This window comes from Falco rusticolus, chromosome 4, assembly GCF_015220075.1.
Source record: "Falco rusticolus isolate bFalRus1 chromosome 4, bFalRus1.pri, whole genome shotgun sequence".
NCBI lineage: Eukaryota > Metazoa > Chordata > Aves > Falconiformes > Falconidae > Falco > Falco rusticolus.
This window is the reverse complement of record NC_051190.1, coordinates 77,194,826-77,217,148: the sequence shown is the minus strand read 5'-3', so window position 1 is coordinate 77,217,148 and position 22,323 is coordinate 77,194,826. Positions and strand designations below refer to the sequence as shown.

Sequence of the window (22,323 nt, the reverse complement as noted above, 5' to 3'; positions counted from 1 at the left end):
TCTAGAAAGAGGTAAATGAAAGAGTGTGATTTCTGCTCTTAGATATCTATGTAGTCAAATTAAAAATGTGAATATATTATGAAAGTCCCAGCAGAAAGAGAATACAAATTCCTTCATCTGGGATAATGAGCTGGTTGACTAAAGCACCAGAGTATTTTTACACCTTAATGTCAGGCAAAACTTCTATACTGAAGAGCCTCTTGCTATGTAAAGTTCCCCTTCATGAGATAGATTAATGGAAATTTAGAGCTGTAACAAGACTAAAGACAGATAGGGTAAAGTCTTCTACAGTTGTCTTCCCTCCCCCCCCCCCGCTTATAAAGAGTTCAGAGAGTCAATACAATTTGAGTAACCCAGATTATATTTATTCCTTCCAAACATCAAAAGCATACAATTCTTATTATTTTTCGCAAATGCATTTGGCTCACAAGAGTGGAAATGCTTATTGAATTTTATCAGAAATCAAAATTCTATATGCAGAACAAAGAAAGGAAGATCATTTCCATGCATAATGGAAGGCTCACTGCAGTCTGCAAATATTAAACATGACAAACCACCAGAAGGAGAAAATAAACCTAGAAACATTTATTTGTTGAGCTGGGGCTTTAGCTGCAGAAGGCAAAAAACCCCAAAAACCACCCACCCAGAAAATCTTCAACTGCATTCTATGCAATTTCAAGCAAATATTTCATAGAAAAATCTCCAAGTCTTGTCTCTGTTTAAATGTACTTCTATACTAGCCTATACAGCTAAACATTTACAAAGTATCTGTCAAAAAAATCTACCTTCCCATGCATAAGTGCCCTAAGGTATTACAAGTTCAAATAATGAGTCAATCAAACCTACTAAATAATACATAAAAGCAGCCATGGCTCTAGATGTGGTTCTATATGTAGTTCTAGTACAGGGACTCCTCTTACATACCACACAGAAAGCTGAGTGCAGCTCCCTAAAATCCCCTGTATTTACATAGCACTATGTCTTAAGTGGTTATATATGACATATACATACACCTACCCACAAAATGCCTCATCACTGCCAAGAACTGACAAGAATTTGACAGTATTCTTCCTTTGTATACAGGGAGATTTCCTTCCACAGCACAGCAAATACTGCCTTAGCTTTTGGGCTATAACACACACATTAAATGGCAACCAAAAATCCAGTATAATTACTGATCCTAAAAGCATAATGCCGCCAGTGTGAAGCGTGACAGAACAGAGTGATCAGACCTGACTTAGGAAATCGGGTACAATCTTTAGCAGCAGCCACAAAGATGCGAAAGCAACGCCAAGTGACAGGTCTCCAGGCACAGGGGAGCCCGGGCCCCTGACCATCCCCTCCTGCCACTCTACTCACAACTTCGCTAGATACAGCTGCTGAACGTCGGGAAAAAAACACTTTGGATTTACACGTGGAATAGGGATATACCCTTAAAAAGGGGTAAGGTGTTCAGAAAACTGATGTTGCAAGGTTTAGACAGGCCATCGTCCAAGCGCACACCGCGCCCCCGCGCCCCCAGGCGAGCCCTCCGGTCCTACTGCTTGTGCCCTGGCTCCGATGGAGGGAGCCGGGCTGCAAGAGGCGGGCAGCGAGGTGCACCACCGCTGCCCTCCCTTCCCCGCCCGGCCATCCGCAGCGCCCCGCTCCGTCAGGGCTCCCTCCCGCCGCACCTGCGCCGCCGGCCTGAGGCGAGAGCGGCCGGGCCCGCCCAGGGTGCGCCCGCCTCTCCGCGGAGCCAGCGCCGGACCCCGGCAGGGCAGGCAACCACCCACCCGACCCTGCCGCAGCCCGACACAAGCCAGCCTGCCCCCACCCTCGGCAGAAACGAATGCTGTGGGCTCCGCTCCCGCAGAACCCCGCACCCGGCAGCCCAACACCCCGGCGCGCCCCCGCTGCCCCTAACATGGCCGCTGCGGCCGGGGTGCGGCGGGCGGCTCCTCCCGGCATGCCCCGCGGGGCAGCCGCGCTGCCTGGAGACCGCCGGCAGGGCGGGGCGCGGCGGCTGCTGCGGCCGCCGCGGGGCGAGGCAGCGGCGCGGAGGATGCGGCGGCGGCAGCAGCAGGAGCAGGCGCAGGAGCGGGGAGCGATGCGGTGCTGCGCGGCGGGGCCTTGGCCGCACGGCGGGGGTGCCCTCACCACCCTCCTGCTGACAGGTCGGTCACGGCGGTGTTTCACCGCGGCGAGCGGGCACGGGCCTCGTCGGCAGCCGCCGGCCTGCGCCGCGGTGCCCCCCTCTCCTGTGGGCTCCGGGCACCCTTCTGGCGGCGCCCCGCGCTCCCTGCGCTGTCCTGAGGCTGCGGCTCGCTGTACTCCGCTTTCCTCCCACTCCGCGCCCTCCGCCGGTGCGGGGCCCGAGCCGCATCGGCATCCCCCTTCCCTGTGGCTCCAGCGCTTCCCGGCGCGGCGGAGGGCACCCCGAAGGCGGCGCGGGGACGGCGGCCCGCCCGCCCTCGCCTCTCCCCCGAGGGAGCGGGGAGCCGCCGCCCGCCCCTCCCAGCGCGGCGCCTCGGAGCGAGCCGAGGGAGCCAGCGGGGCCCGGGCTGAGGGAGCCCGGCGGGGGCGGCCGGGCCGGGGGCCGAAGCCTGGCGGTGTGGAGCGGGTTTGCGGGCCGGGCGCGGGAGCGAGGCCTGCCTGCGAGCCGGGGCGGCGGGGGTGGCGCCGCTGCCGGGGAAGGGCCGGGTGGCGGCCCCCGCTCCACCTGACCGGGCTGGTGCCCGTCCCCGAGGACTGGGTTGGGCTACCTTGAGTACAGGGCTGTCTTTCGTATTAATCCACCCCCCCAGTTATTTCCCAGTTTGACCACTTAATCCAACAGTGCCAGAATTAAGACTGCAGGAGTCTTAATTCCGCTCCCTAATGCATGGGAGTAACAGCTGTTGTGCCATAGGCAGGTTTCACACCACAAGGTTCTTCACAGTGAAGTACCTCAAACAGGTAACACTCAATAGCAGCTGAGCCACAGGACTGCCTTTGTGAGACTGTTGCTACCCCAAGAGCAATTAACAGCAATAAATCTATTTCTTAGGTTACTTTGTGGTCTGAGAGGTCAGTGATGTGTCATCTGAAAGCTAACAATCTGCTCGCTCTCTTCTCACTAGTATCTAGGTACAGTTCCAGTATGTGGCCATACTTGTCACAGGATACTGACAGTAGAAGTGACATGAGGCATTGGATATATTAAAGATGCAATTAGCACCTAAGCATTAGGTTGTTCAATATGAAGATAAAACTGTCAGATGCAAGGTGCTGCTTTCTCCTTATATGGAAATTCTTCCTGCCTCTTCTGCCTCCCTCTCCCAAGTTCAGTTGTGGAATAGCAACAAAGAAAGAACTAGGACAAGCTTACAATAAGCTTTCAGTATCAACTAAGATATTAAGTTTTAAAAAGTTCAACTGAAGTGACTTTCTAGAAGGTGAGTTGTGAGCTTAATCCACAAGTCCCTTCCAGGCTACATCGTAAGAGAAAATGTCTTAAGGTTTTTTAGTGTTAGCTTTTGCACTTCAAATTCAGACCTTTTTAAGCTTGCTTCAGTTGGATTTCGTTAGTTAAAACAGCAGAATACACTGCTTGAGACCAATGTAAAAAAGGAAGCATGAACCTAAGTTCAGTCAAGATCTTTTAAGAAATATCTATATAAAATTAATTCATCAAGTTGGAGTTCATAGTATGTTTCTGGTCACAATTCAGGTACAAGACAGCTCATAGAAGTTTGAGTGATGCAGACTTTCCCAGGAGTTTGCCTGACCTGTGCCCACACACCCCTTAATCACCCCGCCCCCCCCCCAAAAAAAAACAAACAAAAAACAAACCCTAAACAAACCCCTTTTTTTTTTTTTATGATAGCATCTTCCTGCTTTCCCAGAGCCTTGACATCTTAACAGTGAACAGGTGAAAGAACTTCCAGCCTCATCTGCTGGCTCTTGAGATGAGCCACAGCCCTGCATGAAAATTCTTTCTTTTGAATCCTGTTCTTCAGTAGACTGTACAGTGCTGAAGCATTACTTAACCAGGTGAAAGACATCTTACAAGCAAAATGGAACATGAGGAGTAGCACAAGATCTGTAAATAGATTTGAGTTCTCCTCTACTAGTAGAGATTAGTTTTTGCCATTTCTGTTGTAGCACTTGATCTACAGAAGAAACGTGACTTATGCTTTTTGCACTTCTTGAAGATGTATGAAACACATACTTAAAGGCTTTCTGGAAGAGGGTGGCTGCTATCAGAAGCTGGGTTGTCACCCTTCCACTCCTTCCTGCCCTCCCTGTGGCAAAACATTAATTCAAAACCCAGAGGTTTCAAGAGATTTAAGAGTTTAGAAGGTGTAAGAGTGATTTCATAATTCTAACATTTGTTCCGAGGAAGCTAATATAGTACTCAAATTGAAGGTACTGATTCTCAAACACTAGCTGGTGGTCATTTTGCACACTGCTAGAAAAAGTGGGACGTTGTTAGAAGTGACGTTTAATACAAACTAAGTAGTTGTTCTTTGACTCCAGTTTCATAGTAACAGAAGTTTACTTGGTAAACTTCTTACATAGTAAACTCTAATAAACTTCTACCAGATTAAGCTAGTAGAGATGTCTGCCATATTAGTTTGACAGAGCAATGAAATACTCCCATATTTGCTTCTACAGAGAGAGTGGTCATCAAAACATTGTTTGAATGGCTGTGGCCATTTTATGGTTATTGCCTGTATTTCTACATGTAAAGAATTAGTTGTCGGTGCCTGTATTGTCCCTGGAATCTGTTTTATCCCAGGAACAGGGAGTCATAGAGCAATGGAGTCATATTCACCCTTTCCTATAAAGGGGTTAAAATAGGGAAGCAGCTCATTAGTTCTCACTTCGGAGGCTGTGATTACATGGTCATATTGTCAAAAAGTTGTGTTGCTGCCAGAAAGCATTCACCTGTCCTTCCACATCTAGGTATTTTTCACTGCTTCCCTTGTGGGCACTGAATAACTTGTACAGTGACACTATGAATTGGGTCATCTGGCTGAAAACTAGGCAACCCACAAACAAAAATTTTTCACTGAAATTGATTTACTGACCAGGACTTACATGGGATCATTTACGCTGGTGTGTTCTAGGTGGCCAAGGATGTGCTGGGAATCCCCACTTTCAGCAGAGCCACAAACTTATGCTAGTTTAAAAGAACTGTGAAATCACGGGCTAGGACGGGTATTCAGGAGACTGAACTAGATCCCTGCACTCATCCTGCTGTTCACAGTAGAAGTGCCATTGGCAACACTCCGCTTCTCAGCTGGGCTCTGCAGAGGGAGGCGGAACATGTCATGGATGATCTAGTGTTTTCAAACTAATACCGTTGCATACCTGCTCTTTTTTTCTTTTGTGGGTGCAACCATAAGGGCAAAGAAACAGGTTTTCTTCATACAGGGCTCTGAACCTCTGCCTGTGGAAGATGTTGCCTGTCAAGTCTTTGTACTAACCTGATCCAGATCAATAAATAAACTTTATCATCAGTGAGGACTTGCTTGAATAAGTAACTAAAGGAGGGAAAAGGTAGCCATTCCATTAGTATGCTTTTCATTACAGAAGCACATTATTTATAGGTGGTATAGCTTACATGGAGACATCTTAGAGGTCCGAAAGCCAGACAATAAGTCATCAGCTTTAAAGCAGGAGTTCATCTTCTAGATGTAACTTTTAGTGTATAAAGAGAGGCTTATTTTTGCTCCTTGATATTTTTAGATTTGGTTAGAATTTCATTAAAATACTTCAGGAGCTACAGTCACCAAAGTAAACCCCTTTCTTCAGAAGAAAGATTGTTTTCAATCAAACTAAAGAGGAGTAATTTCAGACTTAGACAAGAATATGTGTTTTGGTACAGCTTTTGGGCTCTTCTTGAGTAGATGTTGATAAATTTACAGCAGACCCTATCAGCGTAGAGTGCCTTCTTCTGGCAGAGCTCTGGGGGAAAGGAGCAAGTTGCTAGTTTTGATTACGTCCATAGGAATGTGAAAGAAACAGAAGAGCCAAGAAATCAGAGAACACATGTTAGTTTCACTCCTAATCAGTTGAACTGCTTTTCAAGCAAGTAGTAGTAGAATCAAGAAGTGTTCTAACCTCAGAAGATACTTTACATTGCTATCTTGCTGAAGTGTTTTCAATGTGAAACAGGGTGCTACAGACTGAGAGCTGAAGGTATGGATTTCAGTTTTCACAGATAAGTATTGCTGTGTTGGAATTCGCATGAACATGTTACATAGATTTAAAGTATACATTGTCTTGTTAACAGCATAGTTATGGCGCTCATTATGTAATACCAATTGCAACAAAAACCACCAAAATGCCTTTTAAATAGATTAAATTCAGTGGCAGTCCAAGACATGAAGATTAGAAGTTAGAAAGAGCGATCTAGTGATCAGAGAGAAATCTTAGCATCTTGAAATCAGAAATTTGGAATGTAATTGCAGGAATACTCTGATAATTCATATCAAGAGATGATAGAAATGCGCGGGGGATCCTGGAATAGCAGGCTTATAGAGGTGACCTGGCCATACACCTTGGTTACACCATGGGGCTGGACCACAGGAACTGGTGATGTTTTCATCGCCTTCATGGAAAAGCTAATCTGATTTGGTTCTGTTGTCCAGCCTGCAGTAGGAGGGAGAATGGTGGTGGGTAAATGTTACTGCTAATAAAGCATGAGGTTTTTATTCTTCCAGTACTTAATTGGCAGCATTCCCAAGAATGCAAATGACAAAGTTTCACAGTGAGGCTGACAAAATGTCTTATTCAGTTACTTTTCTTGAATGGTATTGGAGAAATATTCAGATATTACAGGAATCAGTAGATAGCACAGAAACAGGTAGAAAACCATTACCTACTGAACACAGGTGAATGAGTATGGAGCTTAAGAACGTTTCTGGCTTTGACTTGAACTTTTACATCTACAATAAGTGGAGTGCAGAGGGACAAGAGCAATCCGCAGTGGAAAACTAACACAAATTAATTCTTACTTCTTCAATGACAGCTACTACGTAAGAAGAAGTCTGTTAGAAGGCATCTAATCTGTATGTGAATTTCCACTGAAATAATCCACTTTAATTCATAGTAAATTTCTACATCTACATCTACAATCTACAGATTGTTACTTAAGTACTGCATATTAGGTAAGAGGAAGGGGTGTGGAGGTTGGAAGAGGAGGGAGAGTGGGTGGTGGTGCCACTTCAGCCTCCTCTAGTGGATGGTGTGACCAGCTGGGCAGGTATCTCCATGCAGACACCAGTGGATCCTCGGTTAACTGCCTGGGTGCGAGCTCTGATTTGAGTGGTGGGCTAAGTACCTTAATGCAGATGGTTCCCTCTTGACAGATGTTTTGTTTCATCTTGGTGGTGTCAGTTTCTAACTGTTCTGCTCCACGGTTCTCAGCAGCCAATCAGAAATCTGTGCTGTGTATGGACCTGTGCTGCCAGCTCAGGATGCTGGAAGGACTCAGACCCAGATGAGACAGGTGGTAGAGGAGTGCAAGGGTAGTTTTTTGGAGCAGGATGGTGTGGTAAGAGAGTAAGGGGTAGTGGAAGTATGGCATAAGGTCCTGGTCTGTGGCATGAAGGTGGCAAGTACGTATTTAGGTCAGGTCCCAGATGAAAGTGGAGGTGTGGGAGAGAGGCGAAATGCCAGGTTTTGAGAGCCAGAGCTGTGTGCTGCTTTAGTAGTAGGGGAGACGGGCTTGAGATCCTACTTCAAAGAAGCGCTAAGGAGGATAGGTAAGGAGGATGAAGGATGGTGTGTGGATGTTAAGAGTGCAATAAAAAATGGAGATGGTGAAGTTGGTCCATGATACTTAGGTCCATTTCTGATTGTGAGGTGGGCAGAAATTGCGGGTATCTTCTCTGTTAAATATTCTGGTTTTAAATATTAATACTTAAAACCTTTACATAAAACCTATGTAAATATAATCAAAGAAAGGGAAAATAGTATAAAAAATAGGAATCTAATTTATAAAATAATACAGATATAATTAAAGGAAAAATAAAAGGATTAAGGAAAAGAAAATTAGAATAGTAATTAAAGAAAAAATTAAAGAAAAGAAAATGTTGTAGATGTACTTTACCTGGGCAAATTCAAGTCACAGGCAGAGCTGTGAGTTGCTCCCTGTGTTAGAAGTACTGGTGGCAGTGTTAAGACAGTCCTGCTGTTAGAAGCTCCAGCAACTGTGGCAAATGTGTAACAAACTGAAGAGTCTGATACTACTAACATTTTTTTCAGTGTGAGTACAAGGCTGATCAAATTAATTCTAAACTGTCTCTTTGATAAAATGCATAGTTTGAATTCCTGTATTCTGTGGTATAAGGCCTCTTTTGTCATCCTTTAATCATATTCACAGATCTTCCCTGAGCTTTCTTCATGTTGTCACTATGCTTCTTGAAGGCTCTATGTAAGTACTAGACAGAGCATTTGAACAGTGATCATATCTGTGTCAAGTACAAAAATAAAATCTCCCTGCTCTTCCTTGATGTTGCTGTTTGTATCAGCTGTTCCAACCAGTCTTCTGCTGAAAGTTTCCATTCAACCAGTTTGTGACGTACATCCCTGGTTTTTATCAAAGTTCAGCGTGCCTGAAGTGCGTGCTCTGTAGTGTGTATATTGCATGCCACCTTTGTTTCTGGGTATGCATTTATGTTTTATTCTGTTGAATTGAACATTACGCATCACCTTTTAACAAAACAATGCAGACTGTTCTGTGTCAGTAGCATGTCATCTCCATTATTTGTCAATCTCCTAGCCTTTGTTTTTACCTGCAGATTTTATCAATATATATTATACATCCATGTAATTTTATTTTATATATATGTATTTTATATATATATATTTATAAATAAAGATTGCATAAGGCCAATGCCAGAACCTTGTGAGGCCCACTAGAAATCTCATATAACAAATTAACAATGTAGTAACCCTATTCTCTTGCTTGAGACTGCCATTCCTACAGTGAAAGCTTTTGAATGGGCAGTGTGCTCCTGAATTGTTACATTTCGCACCTGTTATTTGAAATCAAATAGATGATGGTATATATTTGTATTAAAACATCACACTGTAAACTCTAGGATCTGAAAGCAGGCACGCTGGTTGCTTTTCAAGTTCTCCTGTAAAATGCAGCGTAGGGTGGAGAGGTGGACAGGTAACCTTTAATCCCCACAACTAAACCTAGCAAAGCTTGTGAACCCAAGTCAAAGACACTTACTGATTGTTTATATTAAAAAATAAATCTTGGAACCTGACTTGTTGGGGATTTTTTGTTTGGGTTTTTTTTTTTTAATACTACTTAAATATGCTAGAATGATTTTGTATCTAGTTTCTCAATCAAAGTGCTAGGTGATAGGCTGTATATCTAAGGGTAATCGTCATTATTGCTGTCTTTATCAGAAAAAACTTGGGGACTCCTTAAAAGTGTCTGAAAAGATGCTTTCAATCCTTTTTGACTGTGATAAGTATAATACTCTTCTCCATTTAATAATTCAGTGATCAATCTTGTATTAATTGCTTTGCTTAATGCTGGTTTGTAGCTGACAAGTCTTTGATTGCCCAGCTCATCCTGTTGAAATACTGGAACAACTTTATTTTACCTTTTTGGATTTTCTTGAGTGTTCCAAGAACTATAGAAAATGTACACTAAAGGTCATATATAGTACTGAGTGGGATAATCCCTAGGATGGTATTATATTAAGACTTGTAATGTATTCAGATCCTTTGTGTGTATTGAAAATCTATGAAACTTAACAGAAATCCATGATTTAGGATCATTGTGGTGGTATGGTAATTTGAACGCATGTATATTTTTTTAATTGCACTTCATCCTCAGTTCAATTTTAGGTGTTTTGTGTGTGTAAATTATCATTAATAAATGGCTCACTCACATGTGTAGATTGAGTATTTGTGTATCTTGAGTGCTGCTTAAGTCAGATCTGTTGGGCTTCCTAAATTCTTTTTGGAGAATGTAGTATCAGTAATGTAATAGCTGACTGGTGTAACTATGTCAGCGGAAGTTTCCACAGATGTTTGAGCTTCTGGTGTAACTGATATTTGCATACTTCGAGTGTTTGCCATTAAATGTTCATTTTTTTCTGCAAACTGGTATATCTGTATGCAAGTACTGCTACTTGATGTTTCTGATATTGCTGGTTTTGCAAGGAAGTTAAGATGTTAATCTGATAACATCTTTTAACTGGTGTTTGACATGAGTTCTTGCTCCCAAACTATTTCAAAAAGAAGGCTGATTATTATGGCCACTTTCCCTTTCCTAGCATCTAACTGCAATTCCTTCCTTCTGTACTTTCAGTTGACATGTAACAATACAAACAGCTGGTTTATCTATTATTCATCACAGAATAAAGGAAACAAAAGAACAAAAAGTGGGAAATGAGGGGGGAGCTTTCTCAGGCAGTTCTGCTACTGGTGAAATAGTCTTTCTGTCAGCTCCGCAGCTGCTTTCTGTTTCCTGTAATCATTTGCTCCTCACCACATTTAAATCTTCTTGCACCTTCAGCTGCACTGATCCAGCTGTTCTGAGGATGTGTTCTAGCTGTGTGGGATGAAGACAACCATTTTTAAGTGGGTCTTTTTCAAAATTGACTATTGGTTATGTCTGCAATGGATATGTCTTTGCCTGTATATGGGGTTTTGCTGGTGCAAATACGTGTATCGGAGAATGCTCTTCATCCTCTTTATTATCAGTATGCCAGCAGAACTGTATGCAGAGGTTTAAGCATTTAGTGTAAACCTAGCTTATTTCAAAAAATTAGTGTCAAAAAAGTGACTGTCAGAAAGATTATTATATGTTTATATATTCAAATCAAAACAAACACCACCATTTTTTTAAACTGAGTTTCCTAAACTCTGACTAAAACCAAAACCTGGTTTAGAAGGCATCTAATCCCATCTGACACTTTGTTTGTGGGAGTCTGTTGATCTGACTAATGTATTTTCTTTTGCATTTGTTTTATTCTGAAAAGCTTTTTTGTTAAGCTCTGCTGATGGCAATAATGGAACAGTTAACTGGACGACTAAGCAAGCCCACAGTTATATTATCAGCAGAATAAAGGCTGTTGGGAAGAATGGTGAGTTTAGGTTGTAAATTTAAATCCCATGTTGGTTCAGTCAAATCTGCTTTTAATACTACTCTTGCTCTTTCAGTCATGTCCTTGTTTTAGGAATAAGGTGCTATTTCAAGGTAAGTGATTTGGAAAATTTTACATTTCTTCAATCTTTTAAACATTCACAGACCTGTGTGTCTTTGAGTCTCCCCCAACTTTTCCTGTTCCTATAGCTTTGCTTGAAATAATGGCTGTGTGTATACCTAATATTGCACATTTTCTTACCATGGCTGGTTGCTTGGAGATACCTCTGCAGTTTGCTTAATACAATAACTTGTCTGTAACAATTTTAAAAAATCTATTCATGTACATATGTAAAAAGACTTTTACTGTCATTTATGCAAGTACACATAGAATATTGTAGCTAGTGTACACTAGCTGAGAAAACGCTTTGCACTGATTGCTTATCCAGGCAGGACATCTGGATTGGCTCCCAAATCAAGTTATTTCTGGGATTGGACTTCATCTGCTAAAAATCAATGGGGAGGGAACCCATTGAAATTCCCAGAAAAAAATTCAAGGTAGATTTTTTTTCTGAAGATTATCAACATATATGTTTCAACAGACATGGAGATCTGAAATTTCTGAAGATGGGGGTCATCTGTATCTGATAACAGACTCTGGGCTGGAGACTGATACAATCCTAGCTGAATTCCTGGCTGTGCCCATGTTCAAGTCCTACAAGAATAATAATTGGGACAGTTTCTGTACATAATTCTAAAAATGATGTATGTTTTCCAACTTTCAGTTCCCCATTAATCTACTTCTTTTCTAATCTCCAGAATGTCTAACCTTTCTGCACAGATATATCTTGGGTTCTACGTTAAATCCTTCAAGGAATCTGGAAACAAGAAAGAAGAAAACAGTGCTGTCGAGGTAGCCGATAGTCTTCTTTTTCTAGCAGGGGTCTGTTGTGATCCTGTGTAGTGAAGATTTTTATTTTCCCATGGTTAGTTTCACAGAAGCCTTTCACAGTCCCCAAGATTTTAGTCTACCACAGGGAGTTTGCCCAGGCAATTCACATCTAGCAGTCAGCTGTATTAGATCAGTATCTAGAAGTTGGTAAGTATATTCAGTTTCATCCCTAGATCACCTAAGATGATTATGCATTCATCTCCAGTCTCAGGCAGCCTTACAAAAATAATTGTGGGTTTTAAAAGCTTCTGAAGAAAATAGCATTTCTCTTGTTTCATTATTGAAAAGCAGCGATTGCTGTAGTGGGCTGAAGACTGATGATTTTCCTTCAGAGTTTGAAGAAACTCAGGGGAAAAAAAAGAGGGCTTCTCTGGCAAGAGGAGTGAGAACTTTCAGTTTCTTAATCTCCATACTTATGTCATTACGATGTGTTTGTCATTATAAGATAAAATATATTTGTATGTTTTTTCCTTCTGAGAGGCATTTTTAGACTTCCACCAAGATCGCTGTTTCATGTCTGCATTATATCCTTGTTGATATGCTTACTTCAGCAACAGAGAATGTCTCATTACTGGGAATGGGCAGGCATTTAGTGGTGGCAATAGTTTTCTTCTCAAAAGGAAAAGGTTGGGTTTTTTTTCAGTAACTGCTGATTCTGCTATCCTTCCTTTCTAAAACTATTGCTTGTGGAGAAAATATACATTAATTTTTCACTGTTCTATGTGTTTGAAATGGATTTTCATTGTAGAGTCAAGTACTCAGAAATGGAAAAATGTTTTATCTAGATATTTGACAGATTTTCAGCCAGCCACCATATTTTTGTCAGCTTTTCTGCTCTATTAATGTTATAAATTACTTTTCCAGCTTTTCTTGAAAGTATTTTAAAGGAAATTAATCAGTTGTCTTGCTTTATTTATAGCTCATTCACAGAAGTGAATGCAAAATTTTTGAGGGTCATCGATTTACTGATTTTAATTATACAAATCAAATATTTATATTACTGTACTTAAATTACATAATTAAAGTCACAGTAACTGGTTTATTAACCACACAAAATTGTAATAAAGTATTTAAATTTCAGGATCCATTTTAATTTTGTGTTTAAGGTAAAATTATTAGAAAGATACTGTCTTCGGTACTGTGTTAAAAGTGGTTTCCAAAAGCGGAAAAAGCAACTGCTGTGGAATTTGATCAATAGTATATCCAAAGTTTGATACTATTAATTCTGCAATGTCAGTCTTGAAGAGTGGGAAGTATGTAACTAAATGTAGAGGTCTACATTAAAAATCTCTGCATCTCCTCTCAGCTGCCTCTGCAGTCAGTGGAGACCTAGTCAGCGTAGTCAGGATTCTAGGACATGATTAATCTCATTTTACAGGAGAAATCAAATTAATCAACACCTAAAGTGTCTTGTTTCTTCTCCACTGACTATAAAAGGAGCCTGACTAACTCAGTGGTGGATGTTGTTTCTGTAGGCATCTAAAATTAGGTGAGAGAGATTCCATACTGAGTACGTGGTGCGAGGGGTGGAATGCCTGTGATTAATGCCTAATTAGCAGTGGCTTTTTAAGCAGCTCTCTAGTAAGAAGGTTGGTATAACAAGGCTGGAGAAATTTTACCAGCATTAGAAAATTACATGAGCTTGAGCCGTGTTTCAAGTGTATCTTGCTTATTGATCCAAGTGTTGAAATTAGCCCTTTAATCATCCAGGAGGTACAGATTGGTTCCTATGAGTTTGTTGCAATGACTCTGAAGTCACTTTCAGAGTCACTTTTCTCTATGAAAGTACCCCCATGCTGTAGAGCCTATAACCTTTGTTCAGAGATGTGACTTCTCATAAAGGTTCTTTCAGTTGAGCAAGCAAGGCAGGTAGCTGTGGCTGATCGTTTTTATTTACCACCTGTGAAATCCTCATCTCACTGACAAAATTTATCAGCCATGTTTGATTCTTTCAGGGCACTGACTTAAAATTCAGTAGTGATATGGAATATGACCTACAGTCAGTCCTGTGAAGGCAGCATGAGAAACATCTATTAGATCAGTATTCTCCATTTATACTTAAATTTTAAAACTTTTTGATAAAGTAGTTATCCATTTAATGTATCGTAATGATTTTTTTGTTTTTCTGATTCATTAAAATGTGTATATAGTACTGCATCAAATAGGTTATATCTAAATAAGATTTGCCTTTATCAACTAAATTTGTAACTACATAAAAATAGCATATTCCTTTGACACATGCTGGTTGTGCTGAATTGAATTTCCTTTAGGTTTTTAATTCTCAGTCCTGTAAAATACAGCTTTGTCTTTTTTGTTTGGAATCATTGACACCTGACTGGCCTACAACTACACATGCCCTTCTGTTTCATCCATCTTCAGTAATGAGCTCTCTAACCAGATTTTTAGATGTATGTTATCTGAACCTGCTGGTGTAAGAAAGTCTAGCTTTAAGAACTCATAGAAATACTCAACTGAAGTGAGTTTCTTTGTCATTTTCTGCACAAGAACTGAACTATTGATTGGTAAGGTTCATCTGTATTCATCATGTTCTTTATTAAATAAAATAACAAGAAAACATGATTGTATTATTCATTTAATGTGTATTTATTCATGTGGCATTACAAATAAACCAACTATAAAATTACAATAGTCTTCCTTTTTTTAAAAAAAAACTGCAATAAAATAAAGAACTCATACAATTTCTAAAATCCTCATGTAGCCAGTTTTGTTCATTGCAGTGTTGGAAGGGATCCTATTGGGCAAAGAGAGGGTTTGCTCTGTGTTCTGTTCTTTAATCTATGCAACCTTTTAAAAATCTTATTAACAGGTATCTAATATTTGTTGCTTTCCTGCTCCCAGATGCCCACATTGCTGTTGAAATGCATGCTGTATTATCTAGAGCATGTCTCATTTTTGCTTTTTTCTGTCTCTTGTCTTCCTTCTGCTTTCCAGTGTACACAATTCTGTCTAAGGTGCACTCTGATCGGAATGTATACCCTTCTGCTGGAGTTCTTTTTGTTCATGTTTTGGAGAGAGAGTACTTTAAGGGGGAATTTCCTCCTTACCCAAAGCCTGGTATGGGATGCTAAGATCTTTCATCTTATATGAAAATGTAGGGGGAAAAAATGTTTTAAAAAATTCAAGTCTATTTAGCATACCTTAGGGTTCAGCATATAATGTACAAAGAACAGGTTTTAGTTTCTATTGAAATATCTTCAAATTAAATAAAATGTGTGGACGTACAATTTTAAAATGTTCTGGTTTGTGATCATAATTTGTGAAACGATGCATATAACTATTTATTGTGAAAAATGTATTTAAAAAATTGGGAAGGTATAATAGCACAATATGTTATTGTACCTGAGATTAGGAAGTATACCTTTTCTTCACTTTTGCATTAAATAGGGAATTGTGGAAGTTAAATGGCATTTTTGACAGACATAATTATTAATCTGATGACTGTTTCAGACATAGTAATGTATCAAGCTATATGAAGGAGCACTTTGAAAGCATGTAGTAAACTTGAGACAAAACAAGATTAAATCAAATATGAGACTACATAATGATGCTTTCTTTCATTTAAAACAAATGCTCCTTCGGTTTCAGCCTTCCTGTGTTTAGGAACAGTTTAATGTTAGTTAGCAGATTGTTTGGAGAAAGAACTGTAATTTCCGAAGTATGGTCTTTTGATGTACACCAAGGTAAAGCTAAAGGATTGATCCTTGCAGGTTGGAATACATACAAGCAGTCTGGGATGGTGGGGAAGACAGAGAGCATTCTGCTGCACATGCTTATTGACAATGAAAAGGAGCAATAAATACATAAATGGATCCTATTTATATAACTCCTGTTTTCCTATAGAAATAGGAAAAACTTACAATACATGTACAGTGTACACATAATTAAAAATTTTTTCAGTAATAAGCTTTTGAATTGATGTAAAAGTACTATTTTCAAAATTCACTTTAAGGAAAAAATAAGCTTCTGTTAGCATTAGTTAAATTTTGTCATTAATAGAACCAAGTGTTTTAAAAGTTTCTGCTCCTTGAAGAAATGTTTTTCCTGATATGTATACCTGAGTCTTCATTTCATGTAACAGTGACTGGCAGGGAAGTTTGCCTCTGTCCCAGTTTTCTCCCAGTTTTGGCACATAGATGGAAGGAGCCTGGAAACTTCACTAATGATGGATTGTCTTTTGAATGCTTACAGCCCCAGGCTGTCTTGACATTCATGTGATTCAAAGGCAGTATGAATCTGATTTCGGATACTGCTGAAATTGCTGTACCCATAGACAGTTGTGATCATATCTGCAATTCACTGTAAGGCCAGATGTTCCCATGGTCCTTTCAGTTTTGTCTGCTGTGCTAGATCATTAGCATGGCCTATCTTGATGAAGGGGAAGCCACAATGTATCTCAGGTGGCTTTCAGGATTTCCCCCAAATAATTTGTGATGCTGGGAATGTTGTTATGAATGCAGTAATTAGATTACTGAGATGTCCTGAGAGAGTTGTGAGGAAAGTTGTGTTACACTGTGGTGCTGGATTGGTGTGGTTCTGGTCCATTTTACCCACAGCTGGATGTGTAAATGCGTACCTGCAAGCTAGTTATCCTTTGGCAGTAGGTCTCAGTCTCTTCGTTCCTTTCTGGAGAAGATGACAGCCACTCTTCAAAGGGCTCAGTTTCTGGCTTCTGTGTCAGCCTGCCTGGTATCTTCTACTGTCACTTGTCCTACAGTGGCTGTTGTGGCCATTTCAAAGGCGAGTTGGAGGAGCACAGTCCAGAGGTGTCTGTGCAGGCTCAGAACTGATTTGCCAGAGTTCTGTGCCTCAGCTGGATTTGCTTTTGCCTCAGCAGTGAGGGTCCGGTAGTGTTTAGGCATGCCTGACTTTACTTACAAAAGCTAGAATAAACTTAAGTCAAGTCCAGACGTTTGTGAGAGTATCACCAAGGTCCCTGAGAACTGTTGTACTGGTTTGACTTGAGGGGCTTTTGCAGATTGCATCTGGGCTGTTGTATTTAGTAGTCATTAGTGGATCCATTTTGCAGGAACGTCTGGTCCTTTTTTGAGTTAATTTGTTCTCTAAAGAAAAACTACTGCCAGGCTGTTGGTACTGAAGACCTGTATATATACTCTGATGCTAACAGAAGCTTTCAGGCATTGATGATTACGCAGCCACTGGATCCGGCAAGCCCTCCCAGGTGCATTGGGTCTCTGGAGCCATCGTTAAAAACATGAAGAAAGTTTTTTTTTGGTATTGAAGGACTGAGACTTTTGTGCTTTTGTTAGTAAGGAGGTTAGATGCTTCAGTCCTAGGTGGAACTCCGCTCTAAAAATCAAACTTACTAGTTAATGGGCACGAGCACTCAGTTAGCCAGGATGCTAGTAAGTACCAGCACATCAATCTCTGTAGCTGTTTACACTTTTCAGATATGGTTAATACTTGCAAGTGCTAAGTAAGAGTTCGCATATGTCTGATACAGTAAAGGTTAGCAATTATTTTTTGTCTTTTTGGAAAAGTTTAGAAAACATAATTGGAAGTCATAATAAGACTTCGTAGTGGAAACATCAAAATCAAAGCATGTAGTATTTTCTTGCAAATGTTCTAATACAGTTTTTCTTATCTAGGTGAAATAAGTAATGATCCTATAACGTTTAATACCAATTTAATGGGTTACCCTGACAGACCTGGATGGCTGCGCTATATTCAAAGGACACCATACAGTGATGGAGTGTTGTATGGCTCACCAACCGTAGAAAATGTGGGCAAACCAACCATCATTGAGGTATTTTCTTCCAAAAGTCCAAAAAGACGTATTTTGTTTTAGAGTGTAAGGTTCAGAATTGTAAACAAGTAGTGCTTCTTAGCTTTGAAAAGAAATTACAATAATTTAAAAAGATTGTAAGTCAAGGACAGGGACGTGTAATATTAACATTTTCTCTGAGGTACCATTATGTCCTCTTTTGTGAGAAAGCCAAGTTGTATGACATTTCATTATTTACTTTTCAGGTATAACTAGTAAATAGCAATAGCCAGTTAACCTTAATGTGCCCAGTTGCGGTATCTCTTGATTCTTGCTGTTCGTCTAAGAGGCATTTCATTTCAGTAAATCATGACTATATTAAAGTTTTATTCAGAGTACAGGCAAAAAAACCTTTGCAAACAACTGTACTTGAAGAATAACTGAATTCTGAACTTGTAACATTCAACCCTAAATACAGACCAGACTTTTCTCCATTGGAAAATAGACTAGTCTGTGAATAAACAGGTTTTGGTTTGTTTTGTTTGGAGTTTTTTATTATTTTTAATTACCTTTAATCAGATATTTCCTGATTCATTGTTCACATTTATTGATAGATTTTATTTTAATTAGCACTCATATGTATTTAATTTTATTCTAAGTGTAACAATGACAAACCCCAGTACCTTTTTTTTTTTTTACAATTAACTACCCCAGTGTTTAAAAGAACTAATTATTTATTAAGCAGCAATTGAAAGGGGAAAAGGACTATATTCTCTGCCATGTATATTATAAACAGCAGACTGAATCAGACACAGTGTCATTCACTGTGTTAAGGAGAAATCTGCTCATTAACTTGCTCCAGCCGTTTTGCTGCTTCAGCAGTACTTTTGTCTTAAATTTTTGATGAGTTTGGGGTTTTTTTCCTGAATTGCATTTGATATCATTTTTCTTCCTTAAGAGTGACGTTGCTAAATGTTAAGTTATACTGTAGATAATTTCACCCGTGCTTAATTGTATATACATGATTCAGTTTTGATTTCAGCAGGACTAATCACATCTGTGAAATCAATCATGTGCAGAAGTACTGGCAGACTCCGCTTAGCTTTCTGTAGAGGAAGCCATTATTTAAAGTGGCCCTTTTTTAAATAGCATGTGCTTTTAGATTCTAGCATCTATATCAAGATCTCCATTCTAAGCATGACCCCAAGCCTATATTTGAACTAAGTCTTGCCTAGCATACCAATTAATTCCTTGCAGACCTGTTCTCAGATGTGGTGTTTGAATTAATTCTCTAGTATGTGAGGAGGGCAGTTTGCACTTGATCCACTTCCTAGTGCCATCTGAGAGGAGTGGTTGCATATTCCTGGCCTGAATATAACTTTTATTGTGTCATAATTCCTGAGGTGATGTCATGGGTAGGTCAATTAGTTAGAAGAGACCTCGTGAGTAGAAGAGCTTAACATTACGCATAGCACTGCAGTAGAGCGGGTAACATTCTTAAGCTCAAGCTCCTTTGAAAGCTGTGCAAAAGTAGTTTGTGTTTGAATGAAAGTTCAGTACAGAGGCAATCCTCGCCAGTGTCACTATTACTTGGTACAGGTGCGTGGTCCACACTGGCAGCTCTCACTGCTGGGGTGCAGACTCAAAGTGGGTACTGTTATACTCCTGCAAAGAGTTGGTACAAACAGAGAGTTAGGTTTTCTAGGTACTAATGTTTAAACTACTGTTGAAACAGCCCATTGAAAAATTAACAGAATTGAGGATTGGAAAAATCTCAGGAATTTATTTTCTATTAATTTTATAACAAAATTGTTACATTATGTAAGATGTAATTGTGCCAGGTAAGCTTTTCCCTCTACACTTCAAGGAACCTGAAGAAGACATTCCAGAGCATTTTTCCTTTTCATTTAAATGAAAAGAAATGCAACATGTTACTTTTGTTTGTTTAATAACCAATGTCACAATGCTGTGAAACTCTGTTTGCTGAGAAGCAACGTAGTTCTGTCACTGTTGCCACTCAGAGGAGGCTCTCCTTGTTCCTGAAATCAACGAGCTAAAGTCTAAAATTAGGAAATTATTTTTCTTCAGTTTGTTTCATGAAAAACTTAACCACTTTTCAGGGGAAAAAATGAAGTAGAGAAAATAATACATAATTAGACTGATATCCAGCCTCATTCTGTATTTCTTATGAACAAGCACTTAATCATAGTACAGCTTTGGAGTACAGGCACCTCTGAGGAGTAAGCACTTGTGAGCGTTTCAGGCATCCTGTACCTTTAAACTATATGATTGGTATCCTTACGTAATCTGACCATGAAAGCGTAAGTTTCCAAATATGTGTCATTAATGTTGCATCTACCTAATAGTTTTCAGTTCCCGTACAATTAGAGATTCCAGGATTTTTTTTTTAAATTTGTGTTGAAGTAATGCCTGTGAACCCATTCCTGGAGTATGACTTCACTGGTACCAGAGCTAAAGCTAAACCCCAGTCCCAAAGGCTAGAACTGCTGAGATCCCGACACTCTTTCCTTCAAATATCTCCATCTAATGTAGTTCCCTAGGAGCCATCAATGAATGTAGATTGTTACAGTATTGGTGGAAGGGAGCTGGGTGGTGGATGGGGAAATGGAGAAACCATCTTTGGTTATGGTTGTTCTTAGGTCAAAGATAGCAGAAAAGAAAGAATACACGTGTCTGGCCGAATACTTTTATCTGGACCAAAATATATTATTTTCACATACATCCCTTGGATAATTGTATTTGGCTACAGACTGGTCAAGAAAATTCCAGTATCCTGACTGAAGGTAGTACTGCATCAAATACATTGACCTTGCCTTTCAAATTTTACATTAGTGAATGAATGTTCATACATTTCAAAATAAGGAGCGTTTAAAAGGTGATAAGTATTTCTAAATTATCTATTTAATTTTCATTGGTGTTTCATTTACCTGATTTTCGTATTTGCATTGTGGTTTTGCAATCTTTTTCACTCTAGATTACTGCATATAACAGGCGTACTTTTGAGACAGCGAGACATAATTTGATCATTAATATAATGTCAGCAGAAGGTATGTACAGAAAATAGCTTGCTGTGCTTTGAACTGAGTAAGTAGAACCATCTTATGGGCTCCTGTTCTTTTAGGGTATAAAATACTGTAAAATAGTTGTCTGGTGTTCAAGCCAAATGCAGGGGCACAAAGGGGGGAAGTAAAAGAATATTCCCTGATGTGATTCAGTTTGTTATTTTTCTCCAGATTATTGCTGTCAGGTAGGACTGTTATCCTTCATTCATAAAAAAAGTCTGTTTGCCTTTTTTTGATTAATTTATTTTTTCTCATCTTTTCAAATGGGCCTTACATGAAGGATTTTACTGTCTTTCTGCACATTGTTTAGTTTTCTTAGTTCTGTATGTTCTTTATGCAAAGGACAATTGTATAGGCAGATTCAGAAAACAACAGATGATGACATATAGATGGACATTTGTGTCCTTAAAATTAGTTCTTTTCATTATATGTACATACTTAGTCTGGAGTGCTGCACGTTGGAATGCATTGTTGCTGCAGATCAGTTTTGACCCCCAAATTAGAATGAATGTCATTTTCTCTCTTTAATGAAGATTTACCAGCTGAGACTTTTCCTCTAGACTACTCTTTCAACTCCCAGTTGTTCCATAAATAGCTAGTGGTTTTCAGCTTAAGTAGTAGGTAATGGTACTAACTATTTAATTAAACATAATCTCATTAGGTTCAAAATGAGCTAGTTCAAATATAAGATTTTTGGAAAGGTGTGTCAATCTTGGAAGTTGTATTACGTTAATCATTACTTGAAATTCTTCCTTATGAAGCCTTTGTTTAAGGCAAAACTCTTGCTTTTCCATCACAACTAGATTTTCCTTTACCATATCAAGCGGAGTTCTTCATAAGGAATATGAATGTAGAAGAAATGTTAGCAAGTGAAGTTCTTGGTGACTTTCTCGGAGCAGTGAAAAATGTATGGCAACCAGAACGCTTGAATGCTATAAATATTACTTCAGCCCTTGACAGGGGAGGGAGAGTTCCACTTCCTATTAATGACATGAAAGAGGGGTAAGTACATGTGTCAGTCTAATGTTTTTGCTTTAATCTTTTTTTTTTTTTTTTTTTCCCCCTTTACTGAAAAGCTTAATATTTTTTCAGGTTTTGTAGAAAGTTTACAATTACTGTTTTATGTTTTGGAATTTTGGAATTAGATATGAAAAGTTTACTGATGATGTTCTGAGCCCCCGTTAAACCATGGGTTTATCATGTTAGTTACCATTTCAACAGGCGACAGTTCCTATGTATTGATTTTACAATCCAAGGAATACTGATAAATTCCATTAATTAGAAAACAGTTGGTAGTAAATATGCTTATTTTGTAATTCCAGTTTTACTTCTGAGCAGTTATTTGGCATGCTTTTCAAGTATTTAATAGTTACCAATTATCAGAACTGAAAATTTTGAAACAAGGTGCAATAGGGCATAGGTTACAAAGGCACTTAGATTTCTAAGAGCGTTTAGCCAG

The 22,323-nt window shown here is 39.6% G+C and overlaps 1 protein-coding gene across 11 annotated transcripts in view; it reads left to right on the top strand.

The window, feature by feature from the left end:
• Positions 1–450: 450 nt before the first annotated feature.
• SGCE (sarcoglycan epsilon) overlaps positions 451–22,323 on the top strand; it is a 35,157-nt gene continuing 13,284 nt past the window's right edge. Inside the window, exons 1-6 of one of the 11 annotated variants that reach the window (XM_037387292.1) lie at positions 451–2,156; positions 10,983–11,087; positions 14,991–15,113; positions 17,666–17,823; positions 20,777–20,849; positions 21,668–21,866. In XM_037387292.1, the coding sequence (XP_037243189.1) occupies positions 1,832–2,156; positions 10,983–11,087; positions 14,991–15,113; positions 17,666–17,823; positions 20,777–20,849; positions 21,668–21,866 (983 nt within the window). In that variant the 5' untranslated portion in view covers positions 451–1,831. The other 10 variants (XM_037387293.1, XM_037387294.1, XM_037387303.1 and 7 more) reach the window with 10 other exon arrangements.